The sequence below is a fragment of the Phyllobates terribilis genome, unplaced genomic scaffold, assembly GCF_046119375.1.
Source record: "Phyllobates terribilis strain yellow unplaced genomic scaffold, ASM4611937v1 Scaffold_4__5_contigs__length_816908805, whole genome shotgun sequence".
Classification (NCBI taxonomy): domain Eukaryota; kingdom Metazoa; phylum Chordata; class Amphibia; order Anura; family Dendrobatidae; genus Phyllobates; species Phyllobates terribilis.
In genome coordinates, this window is record NW_027362764.1 from 83,634,265 (window position 1) to 83,647,202 (window position 12,938).

Here is a 12,938-nt window from a genome sequence, read left to right on the forward strand (position 1 = left end):
GACTACATGTACACATGCGGATATTATGTGATTTAATGCGCGGATGGTAGCCGGGTCTGCAGAAGAGGAGACTCTCCTCCAGACCCGGGTACCATAGTACCTGTAGTTAAAAAAGAATTAAAATAAAAAAAAGCATATCCTTACCTTCTGATGGCCCCGTCTGCTCCCGGCGGCGCTGCTGGCTCTTCGGCTGCTCACGGTGGTGTAAAAGGACCTTCCATAACTTCATTTAGTCATGTGACAGGTCACGCGACCTCTGCTGACGTCGGCGGTCGCGTGACCTGTCACATGACTAAATCTTGTCATGGAAGGTCCTTTTTAGAGCACCGCGAGCCGCCGAAGACACCGGGCACACCGTAGTGAAGACCGGGGGTCACCAGGAGGTGAGTATAATGTTTTTTTAATTTTTCAACATTTTTATTTTTTTTTTTAATATTGATACAGCATCGTAACTTGGTCACACTATATAAAATCCATGCCGGTTGCATGGATTTATATAGTGTGACCAAGTTGTCAAGCACTTTCCAAGTGATGCTAAAATCACTTGGAAAAGCGCTTGACAACCTGCATGTGAAATCGCATGTTAAAAACGCTTCAAAAACTCTTCTACCTGGCAGAAAAAACGCATATAAAATCCGCATGCGTTTTTTTCTGCCAGGGAGATGCAGAAACACTCCGCAGCATTTGTGCATCGTGGGCACTTAGCCTAAGACTTTTAGGGTATGTCCACACAGTGTCTTTTCCACAAAAGCGCCTCAAAAAATGAACATAGTGCACAGCAATCTCAATACAACATTGCTGTGCACATGTTCTGTCTTATGCCGCTTGTTTTAACCACTTCAGGGTACAGAAACCTAGAAAAGGTTAAAAGAAGTGACATGCTCATTCTTTTGGTGGCTCCTCTTAATAGTATATAGAGAAACAGTTGGTAGAGTTGCTGGCAGTGAAGCCACCTAAGGAAAACCATTGCCAGCATCTTCCGTAAGTGGCTTTGCCAGGGAAAACTCGGCGGCTGTGCTGGTGTCTAAATGATGGCATGTGCACGTAGACTTGCATGGCTTTTTCTGAGCTTTTCTAAGATAATTTATGACCCTAAGCCACATCAAACTTGAATGTTTAGGAAAATAAAGAGCCGGCAAAAGCCAAACAGTGCAAAATTTGGGCTGTTTGGATCCAAATGCTCAATCTTTTTTATTTTCGTAGGAGATAAGCTGCCGCCAGATGTATTTCACCACTGGAAACACATGAACGCTCAGTCAAGCCAAACATTCACGTGGACGGTGGAGTCAGTAGAAATTGCTTTCAACAAATATCTAAGATGTATGTGAAAACTTAGAGTTGGTTCACCATTATTTTGCTACAAAGCTCCAAAATAATTTTTATTTGGGATTAACCATTATTAGAATTCAATAATGTTCTTTCAACATCATAAAAACTACTTAGTAAATGGGGGGTAGTGTTATAAATGATGAATTATATACAGAAAGCATGTATTACCTATTAAACGACTGCCCTGAAAATAAACTGAAATGCACTGACTGGAGTAATAGGATTTATCAAACTTGTCCAGAATCACCAGTAAAATGTAAAAATGTAAAATTCTGAAAGTTTTATCAACTTTTAATTTTATTGCGAAATTTTTTTATTTATTATAAAAAAAAAGACTTTTTGAATTTTCTGATAGTCTTATCTCATGAAGATATCTCATCACTGGTAATTTACATTATCTGACAGTACAAAACAACAAGGCATATCAATAATTGCCAATCGGCCATTGGAATGAATGCATCATTTCTGTGTTTGGCAAAATTTTAGTTCAGGTTACCTGCATACAAAAAGTCCAAGACTAAATATATATAAAAGAAAAACATTACGGCATTCATAATTTAAGGCATAAATATTTCATATCATGCCCACGTTCTAGCTTATTACTGAAAGGCAAGGCACATATGGTAGAAGCAAGGCAAACAGTTTTACTTATAAGCTGAGTATTTATGCTCCTTAGCATAAAATAAGTTAGTATTTTGGTTAAAAAAAAAACATAAGACGTAAAAATGTACATGTCCTGGGAAGAAGATATTATACATGGAAGTCCAAGGCTGGTGGAACTGGTTTCAAAAAGTCTACAAAATATCCTAAGGCAGAAACATGCTTGTGGTTGTGATCACCAGTCCCGAGTGCTTCATTGTAGGTTGGAAGCCGAGTCCCATTCATTGATATTGCTGAATTAGTGGCACTTTGACAGTCTTAACTTCTGATATATGTGACGATTTCTGAATGATGCAGCTAGTGGTCCCCTGCTGTTTGTCTTTCCCTTGTGCCAGGTTCGTTAAGGCCATCGCTGCATTGATCTCCCTCCAGTACGTCTCATCCTTGCTGGCCCCTTTTTTATTAACTGCACTAGATTAAGTGAAAGAAACACAATTGCATCAGCTCATCTATTAAAAAAGTATAAGTCAATTAATAAAATATGAACTTTTTTATGATTTTATAATAACTTCACATGGTAGTCATTGGAATAATTACAATGCTGCAGAGCTGGGCAAAAAGATTTGCAGAAGCCTGGTCCATTGGCCATGTCAGTAGTCTATGGCTGCAAGACCAGAGCCCTTTGAACCTCCTCTTGCCTATCAGCATCTCTGGTTCTTCTGATTAGTCCAGTGCAACATCATGCTTCACGCTACATTCTCTAATCCAGGGTTATCATACTCAAATACACAAAGGGCCAAAATGAAAAACTTGGACAAAGTCGTGGGCCGACCAGTATACAGTATAATGGGCCCCACACAGTCCTCCATACAGAATAGCAAGCCCCACAGAGTCGTACATACAGAATAATGGGCCCCACATAATCCTCCATACAGAATAATGGGCCCCACATAGTCCTCCATACAGAATAATGGCCCCACATAGTATAGTCCTCCATACAGAATAATGGGCCCCCCATTGTTTTCCATACAGAATAATGGCCCTACATAGACCTCCATACAGAATAATGGCCCCACATAGTCCTCCATACAGTGTAATGGGCCCCACATAGTCCTCCATACTGAATAATGGGCCCCACATAGTCCTCCATACAGAATAATGGGCCCCACATAGTCCTCCATACAGAATAATGGGCCCCACATAGTCCTCCATACAGAATAATGGGCCCCACATAGTCCTCCATACAGAATAATGGGCCCCACATAGTCCTCCATACAGAATAATGGCCCCACATAGTGATGGTGGTTTTCGTGTCGAGGGCCAAATAAAACCACCCTGTGGGACAGATTTGGCCCATGGGCCAGAGTTTAACATGTATGCTCTAATCAAATGAGGTGCCATGGATGTTAGAGGTTAGCAGAGTTCTGGTCCTTCAGTAGTCCATGGCCACTGGATTAGGCTCCAGCAAACTTTTTACTCAACTCTAGAGGGCAATCTACTGTATGCAATATGTCAACTAGACGATCCCTTTAGAGGACCGATCTCGATTCGTTGCACCCCACAAATGTAAAGCAGCTGACTCACCTTTGACATTTATTTGGTCCAGACTCCAAAGTTTCTAAAATAAAAACAAAGTTGATTATTAGTTATTTCAGTAAATTAACATCCTGCCTAGCATATATCTTGTTGTTGACCAGATGTAGCAGAGACACCTTTTTACATTGCTTTACTTAATAATTAACATGACATAGCTAATTGTTAATTGACAAGACATTTACAATTGCCCAGACCCATAAGGTCTCATAATCAGGGATGAGCGGACCCGTGGAAGTTTGGGTTCTGGTACCTGACCCAAACTTTATTGTAGAGTTCAGTTTGGGTACCAGAACTGTACCCAAAATTGAGCCAGAGCCAGAATCTCATTGAAAACAACGGAGACCCGAACCTTGGGTCTTGGTAAGAAAAAAATTCTTTCTCGTTCTCTTTTTCTCTCTCTCTCAGGCTCCTCCGGGACCTCCATGTTCGACATTTAGTACTGGACACTACTGTCCGGTACGAACATCGAACTTTTAAGTTCAGGTTCGCTCATCTCTACTCATCATTACAAAATTCTCTCTGGGTGATGTCGCTGCCCTACAGTGTCCCACTCCAACACTTGCTGGAAGGAAGTAAGTGTTGGCGTTTCCTATTTTTACAACCTTTTTCATTTGAAATCTAGATAGGCAGCTTTGGGAAACTACCCTACCACACTCTGCCCCATTGGCTTTTCTCTCAACTGGCCATAGCTCATTGTCGTCTCTCAAGAAAAATGTCAACCATTACCTTGGTGTTATCCAATGGCAATCTGTGACCCCCTCCTGTATAGTGCAGTGAAAAGTAGTGATCACTTTTTATGCATCCAGTCTGCATGGATAGGTCCTTCAATGATTTCGCTACCCCCTTTTAATGTGCATGGTTCCTGTTCTCCCTCCCCTACCTTCACTTTATATTTACATTTTTGTTATTTGTTTTTTATTGTTGTTTTGACCTTTTTATTTTGTGGAGTCTTTCAGGTTTTTTCTTATTAGCTAAGTTTTAACTTGAACAGATCACATTGTGCTTTTGTGTCAGATATTATGATGATGATTGTTACAGACATATTTGTGCTTTGTTGCACAGGATGGTTTTTTTTATTACAGGTGATAACATGATTTCTGTATTATTATCTCCACTATTACAGCCCTTGTTATCTTACATCCTGCTTAGTTGCATATATATATTGCATGGTTTTCTAATGTGTGTTTGTGCTTTATTACATATATTAAAGTTTAATAATAACAGATAAAACATAGAGATCAAATTAGATGGGTACGTGCACACGTTAAGTATTTGGTGCAGCAATTTTTGCATATCTTGGCAGGAAAAATGCAGCGGCAAAAACGAGAGTTTTTGCTGCATTTGTTACGTGTTTTTGGTGCAGATTTTTCCCCACTCATTACTATGGGTGAAATCGGCAGCAAAGACGCTGAAAGAACGGACATGTGTCAAATTTAAATCTGCACCAAATCTGCTAGGAAAAAATAAGCAACGTCTGCATGAGACGTCAGGATAATCTTTCACTTTGCTGGCATCAGGAAACCCTTCAGGTATTGTGACAAATCTGCACTGAAAAAACGCAGCAAAGACGCAACGTGTGCACACAGCCTAAAGGGGTTATCAGTTTTAATTTTTTCTTTCATTTTCTATTGGGTTGCAGATCTATAACATAACAAAGAGAGAAGTTACTCATTCTCCCCATATCCAGCCCTGACTCTCCATCGCTGCTCCAGTCATTGTTGATAGGCTGCATGGGACAGCTGCAGCCAATCACTAGGCTCAGAAGCTCTAGCCGTCTTCACCGAGGACCCAAAGAGAGGATGAATAACATCTATCTATTGTTCAATTTATCAATTTAAAAGTTTGGAACCCAAAAGAAAAAGAAAAATTGTAAAATGGACAACCCCTTTAACTAAAGCAATCTGTGCACAACATTTTTCAACACTTTACATACAACAGTTTTTCCCGTTTAAAGCAGTTTACATTGTTGTGGTACAAGTATTTTATATACAGTTATATGAAAAAGTTTGGGCACCCCTATTAATCTTAAGCTTATTGTTTTATAAAAATTGGTGTTTTTGCAACAGCTATTTCAGTTTGATATATGTAATAACTGTTGGACACAGTAATGTTTCTGCCTTGAAATGAGGTTTATTGTACTAACAGAAAATGTGCAATCTGCATTCAAACAAAATTTGACAGGTGCATAAGTATGGGCACCTCACCAGAAAAGTGACATTAATATTTAGTAGATCCTCCTTTTGCAAAAATAACAGCCTCTAGTCGCTTCCTGTAGCTTTTAATGATTTCCTGGATCCTGGATGAAGGTATTTTTGACCATTCCTCTTTACAAAACAATTCCAGTTCAGTTAAGTTTGATGGTCGCCGAGCATGGACAGCCCTCTTCAAATGATCCTACAGATGTTCAATGATATTCAGGTCTGGGGACTGGGATGGCCATTCCAGAACCTTGTAATTGTTCCTCTGCATGAATGCCTGAGTAGATTTGGAGCTGTGTTTTGGATCATTGTCTTGCTGAAAGATCCATCCCCTGTGTAACTTCAACTTTATCACTGATTCTTGAACATTATTGTCAAGAATCTGCTGATACTGAGTGGAATCCATGCGTCCCTCAACTTTAACAAGATTTCCGGAGCCGGCATTGTCCACACAGCCCCAAAGCATGATGGAACCTCCACCAAATTTTACTGTGGGTAGCAAGTGTTTTTCTTGGAATGCTGTGTTTTTTTGCCGCCATGCATAACGCCTTTTTGTATGACCAAACAACTCAATCTTGGTTTCATCAGTCCACAGGACCTTTTCCAAAAAGAAATTGGCTTCTCCAAATGTGCTTTTGCATACCTCAGCCGACTCTGTTTGTGGCGTGCTTGCAGAAACGGCTTCTTTCACATCACTCTCCCATACAGCTTCTCCTTGTGCAAAGTGCATTGTATAGTTGACCGATGAACAGTGACACCATCTGCAGCAAGTTGATGCTGCAGCTCTCTGGAGGTGGTCTGAGGATTGTCCTTGACTGATCTCACCATTCTTCTTCTCTGCCTTTCTGATGTTTTTCTTGGCCTGACACTTCTGGCCTTAACAAGAACTGTCCCTGTGTTTTTCCATTTCCTTACTATGTTCCTCACAGTGGAAACTGACAGGTTAAATCTCTGAGACAGCTTTTTGTATCCTTCCCCTGAACAACTATGTTGAATAATCTTTGTTTTCAGATCATTTGACAGTTGTTTTGAGGAGCCCATGATGCCACTCTTCAGAGGAGATTCAAACAGGAGAACAACTTGCAAGTGGCCACTTTAAGTAGCTTTTCTCATGATTGCATACACCTGGCTATGAAGTTCAAAGCTCAATGAGGTTACAAAACCAAAAAAAGTGCTTTAGTAAATCAGTAAAAAGTAGGTAGGAGTATTTAAAACAAGAAAATGATAAGGGTGCCCATACTTATGCACCTGTCAAATTTTGTTTGAATGCAGATTGCACATTTTCTGTTAGTACAGTAAACCTCATTTCAAGGCAGAAACATTACTGTGTCCAACAGTTATTACATATATCAAACTGAAATAGCTGTTGCAAAAACACCAATTTTTATAAAACATTAAGCTTAAGATTAATAGGGGTGCCCAAACTTTTTCATATAACTGTACTTCTGTGGTTTATCCTGATGAAGATGCCGGTATGCTTCGAAACGCGTTGATAAATAAAAAACACATTTATGCTTTCAAGATTTTTCTACTGCCTTTTTACTACTGGCAGTGCGGTTTCATCTCCACTTTCTCCAGTTGCACATGAAATATTGGAGGGATAAGTAGACATGTGTGACACATAGCAATTGGCTACTGGATATTATTGACAGCCAGTTGGACCCCTTGCATACATCATATCCGCTGCAGCATAGTCCCATCTAACTTGAAGTGTTCATTCACAGCACAAAGAAAAATAATATAAGCTGCAACAACAGTTATGAGCCACAAACCATTGTGTTTGCTGTGTGGTTATGGGTATGTGGAATGCACCATCATCGATTTTAATCTTTTTGCTTGAGAAACTTTTGAAGTTATAACCAGGGTTACACTTTAAAAATTCCTTATTTAAAAATAAGCCTTCTGAAATAAAATTGCAATCCTACTAATTCAGTATGAACATTGTTCTCCAACCTCGTTTCCTTCTAGATATTTGTGAAAGGAAGTGACTCTTGATACAACATGATGATCACAAGACTACAGAATGTCGGGTCTATGTGTCACTATAACCAGCACCTACTATTTTACTGCAAGAAAAGCCACATGCAGGTAATTACTGACATATATAATTCCAGAGTTTAGTTTGGCTTGTGGTAAAAATATAAGAACCGCAAAGATTTCACAATAGAACCATCTGGTTCAAAAAAAAAAAAGAAAGATTTTCTGAGGAACACTGCTTTTATCATTCTCAATTGCTTCCTGCATAGAAATGTTTCCAAGAAATCTGAATTTAGGATCAGTAATACGCAAAATGACTACTGAAGACACTCTCAAATGAATGTAGGATGGTTATGAAAGAGTTTTCCATGCAAGATATTGAAAGAAGGGTACAGCTTACAGATAGCTACTAACTGTCCAGCATTTGCCTCGACTGTCGACTTCTGGGGAACAATACCAGCATATTAAAGAGGTTGTCTTTCTTACTTAAATGCATATAATTGGAGCTATCATTTATTTTTTCCATTGGGATTGATTAAAATTTTTGCACGATTGCTTTATATAGCCTCTGTTGCACTGTTTTTGCTGCCTGCAGAAAGAGTTAAAAGAGTATTTGCAAGTGATTAAAGTGTTTTAATTAGTTAGCATGAAAATAAGCAAGTTTGCCATTGATATGTTTTTTTCTATCTGTTGCCATTTTCCTGCAAGTAGCTTTTATCTTTCATAGTGTAGAGCTTATTTTCAAGGAGCTCCGCCACTAGTGCCTGCTAGACGCTGGCAACAAATGTGCCAAGTGGATACATTCCAGGAAAGACGTTAACATACCAAACACCTCTCTCCAGCCAATTAATTGCTATACAGCAGTTATCTGTTCACCTCCATCTCCTCCCTCTCAGATTCTGACAAGCTTCTTTATAAATCTTGCAAAATCACTTGCTCGCAGCATTGCTTCTTCCAGAGCAGGTCTAGAAATCATGGATCTCACTGTCCCCAAGTGTGTGCTTGTTTTAATGTCCTGTTATCTCTATATGTAAATACAGTGATAGCAGTGTACACCAACAAACCACTGGTAGTTGAATGTGTTACAGTAGAAGTTGGGCTCCACTTCATAGTTGTACTTATACTACTGCTCTGCTACTCACCAGAACTGTCAGTCAATGAGGAGAGCCCACCCTGCCAGAAACCAGGAAGTAAGGAAACTGTAAGGAGATTACACAGCTTTGAACTGCTCAAGAGACAACTTGAGAATACCCCTTTAATTGAGAATCTATCAAAAACTATTCTTAGTCCCCAAATACATGCATTTATGCTAAATAAAAAAAATACTTAAAAGCTGGACAACCCCTTGCTTGGATTTGGACATGTTGGTAAGTGTGCTTATAGAAAGTACTTGTTTTAAAAAAAATAGTTGTAAATAAGAGCAGGCAATCAGGTCCAAAATCAATTAGTTAAGAAGGTGGAGTGGCCCACAAGCTTCTTTTGAATCGTGTATATACACTGGGCTGCGGCCAAGAAACTTACAAGAATGCATACGGACTAAATATGCCGCCTACAGGCTTTGTCATGTATATAAAGTCTCACTTGTAACGGCTGCAGGACAACTGATTGATGCAGTATCTCAGTGTGGTAGTGCCCAGGACAATGTGCATGCAAACCTAGCTATAAATGTTTTAAAGATCTAAAAAAAATACAGCCAAATAATTATTATGCAATTTTATCATAAGGAGCATGATGAAAAAAAGAAACTATTGATTCCTATAAATGTATTCACATATTTTACTTTGGGCAACCCAAGCTTAAAATGATGCCTTCTTTAAGATAAGTTGATCATGGGTGGCGTCTTGGTGCTTAGAACTTCATGTGATCAGCTGGAGCGAAGACTTTCTTTGAATACAAAATTACAACGATTCAAGGTGACTACTTAATGGGGTAGTCCAGCAAAGCAAAAATTTTGGGATAGGCTAGACTGGGTGTAAAAAAAACCCCAATACCTACACTCTCTCACCAATATCTTTTGTTCTAACGCTCATCTGGACCTCAATGGTCTTTATTCCTACTCAAAATACAGAAAATATTAGGAAACGTCTTGCATTGATTGCAGTAAGTTACTGCTGCGGACAGGGACGGGCTGAGAGTGCATTTTCTATGCTTCAAGACAACAAAGAAGTAAAGACCAAGGGGAATAGATAAGCATCTGAGAACTAGAGGAGCTTTGGAAAAGAAGCTGAAGATCTTTGAGGATGAACCTCTCTTGATTTACCTTTTTAAACCAGTATGAGACCTTTCTCAAAAATGGACAATCTCTTTAAATCAATGGACATTTATTACTTTAACTGGATATTGTTGAATTTAATCCAAAACCAACATGATATGTGTGTGTCAATTCTGACTTTGACTATAAAAAATGCGTATAGGGGGGGCGTGGCCAGCTATGGATCTGTGAAGACACACACACCAGAGCTCCTCCACATCAGTTGTGAAAAGATCTGATTAACCGGCTCTACAAGGCATGGGAAAAGCCAAAAAAGGCAGGAGTACTGTCTCTGCATCACCAACAGCCATTGTGCAGGGAAATATCCAAGCTTATCTCCTGCGCAGCAGCTTATCAGCACCTGTAACAGCTACCACAACAACAGAGACCTGGACACACGGAGGTAATATGCAATCAGTTCCTGCCTCCCCCTCCCAAATGCTTGCTTTGGAGACTCACTCCAGCCACAGTATGAACTCTGCTGAAGATCGTGGCTTCTGCAGGGTAATCACTACTGCAGTTACATCTCCTACAAGTACACGTTATGTCCAAGATGGCGCTGGCCTCCTGTGTGGAGTCAGAGACAGACAGGCACAGAGGGGGCAGGGCACAGGAGGGAGTGAATGCACACCAGCCCCTACACAGAGATACAGTGGAAAGTGAAAGTGGAGTCTGTGCATCTGAAACAGAACAGGATCTTGCAGCTCCTCATAGAAGATTAATTAACCCTATCCCTCCTGATAACATACCTCCACAGAGGGCCCTTTTGAGTCAACTATCCACACAGGGAAATACAGCTGGCTTACAAAAAGCATTTAATCACAGCTCACGGTGTGCTCATGATCATATATTAACCCCTTTGGAGCCTGCTCAGAATCTCATGGATCTCTCTTCAGAGCCTCTAACAGGGGTTCCACAACTTCTAAGAACACAAACCGAACAATCCATGGTTGATGCCACTAAATATCCTACTTCCACAGAACCCTCAATTGCACCACAACCAGCACCATCATGGGCCGCGAGCTCACGACCAGTGACTTTGGCTGACATTCAACCACTTTTGCAATCTTTCCCAACTAAAGAGGATATGACCTCATTTGCAAAATACATTGTAGAGGAGTGCAAACAGGAATTTGCAAAACTGCAATCTGATGTGGTTACCCTGACAACGAGAGTGGACACCATAGAACAGAACATGACTATTACCTCTGCCACTATCACAGCGCTCCAGGATACAATACACGTCCAATCTGCCCATATCATCAACCTCCAATCTCACCTGGACGACTTGGAGAACAGCGGAAGACGAAACAATCTACGCATCAGGGGCTTGCCGGAATCGGTGGTTACTGCGGACATACCCTCCACTCTTAATCACATATTCAATAAAATACTAGGGCCCCCCCCTTCCTCCGTGATAGAGCTAGACAGAGCTCACAGGGCATTACGCCCTATGGACTTAGACCCCAATAAACCAAGAGATGTCATCTGTCGAGTCCACTACTACAAAGCTAAGGAGGAGATCCTGCTCAAATCCAGGGACAGCTCTGCAACAATGTACAAAGGCAAGCAGTTGATGATCCTCCCTGACTTGTCTAGGCGGACATTATCAATGAGAGCAGCTTTGAAACCACTCACAGACGCACTCAGGGAACGGGATATCCCCTACCGTTGGGGTTTCCCGTTCTCCCTTCAAGTTAGACACAATGGACGCTCGGCGAGACTACTCACCCCGGGAGACCTGCCGGAGTTTTTAAAACAACTCAATCTCCCACAAATATCAATCCCACAGTGCTTCCAGTTTTTCACACTGTCTTCGGCTTTAGAGGGCGGCGGAACTCGCTGTGGGCGGGACAGAGAGGCTTCATCTTCTATTAATCTCCCCCAGAGAGTCACCAAGCGCTCCCAGCGACCGCCGCAGATGCCCAGAAAAGGACCCTGAACCTGGAGGCCCATGTTTAGTGGTGTACTTCATTTGAACTGCCTGTTAGTCTTAAGATAGCCTAACGTCTTCTCTTGAAAGGAGTCAGGAGGGAAAAACGGGTAGCTCCACTGGGGAGCACATACAAATATCTGATTAAATGTATAGGTCTTAATGCCTTAACCTTGCTAGCACCTATCAACAGAATATTCACCTAGATTTGTTGACCCCACTGTAACCCTGCCTTTCAGTAAGTTTCAGTAATGTTTTTCATAGTCGGTTGGTTAGTCTTTTTTCCTGCAACGCAATTCTCAAAAGGAGTGTTAGTGTTCACGATGCTTAGCTGTCACTTTCCCCCTGAAGGGACACCACCAGGCGATCGGGTACCCTCATACGCTTGGTTCTACTTAAAATGGTTACTTATACCCCGAACAGTAGTTCTTTACTTACTGTTTCTTTTGTTATGTTTGTTTCACCCTGTTGTCTTTTTCCCACAGTTGCTTCAAATGTCCATCGATGCTTGCAATCATTTCACTCTGAGGGGAGCGGACCGCCGAGAGATTCAACCCAATGGCGACACTTAAGTATGCCTCCTTCAATGTGAAGGGGTTTAACATCCCGGAAAAAAGGGCCCAAATTCTTAGATTACTTCACAAAAAAAAGGTACAGATTGCGTGCTTACAAGAAACACACTTTAAAGAACATCATACCCCTACCCCTAAAAAAAAATATTATACCCACTGGCACCTGTGTAATAACACCCAATCTAAGAGTAAGGGAGTTGCTATCCTCATTCACAAAAGCCTGACACACGAGTTTGTCGAATGCATTAAAGATCCAAATGCAAGGTATATGCTCCTAATTTTAAAAATTGAAGGCAGACTTTTCACAATCATCAATGCTTATACCCCTAACCAGGGTCAAACTCAGTTCATTCTCGACCTAATAGACAAAGCCATTCCCATTGTCCAGGGTACAGTCATTCTGTGTGGAGACCTCAATTTAACACTAGATCCTACATTAGATAATTCAACAGGAAAAGCATCTCTATCTTATTCAGCTATCA

The 12,938-nt window shown here is 40.7% G+C and overlaps 1 protein-coding gene across 3 annotated transcripts in view; it reads right to left on the reverse strand.

The window, feature by feature from the left end:
* Positions 1 to 1,664: 1,664 nt before the first annotated feature.
* Positions 1,665 to 12,938, reverse strand: part of MKX (mohawk homeobox) — a 164,659-nt gene continuing 153,385 nt past the window's right edge. The window contains exons 6-7 of one of the 3 annotated variants that reach the window (XM_073677581.1): positions 3,514 to 3,547; positions 1,665 to 2,400 (exon numbers count right to left, since the gene is read on the reverse strand). In XM_073677581.1, the coding sequence (XP_073533682.1) occupies positions 2,211 to 2,400; positions 3,514 to 3,547 (224 nt within the window). In that variant the 3' untranslated portion in view covers positions 1,665 to 2,210. The remainder of the gene's footprint in view (positions 2,401 to 3,513; positions 3,548 to 12,938) is intronic. The other 2 variants (XM_073677583.1, XM_073677584.1) reach the window with 2 other exon arrangements.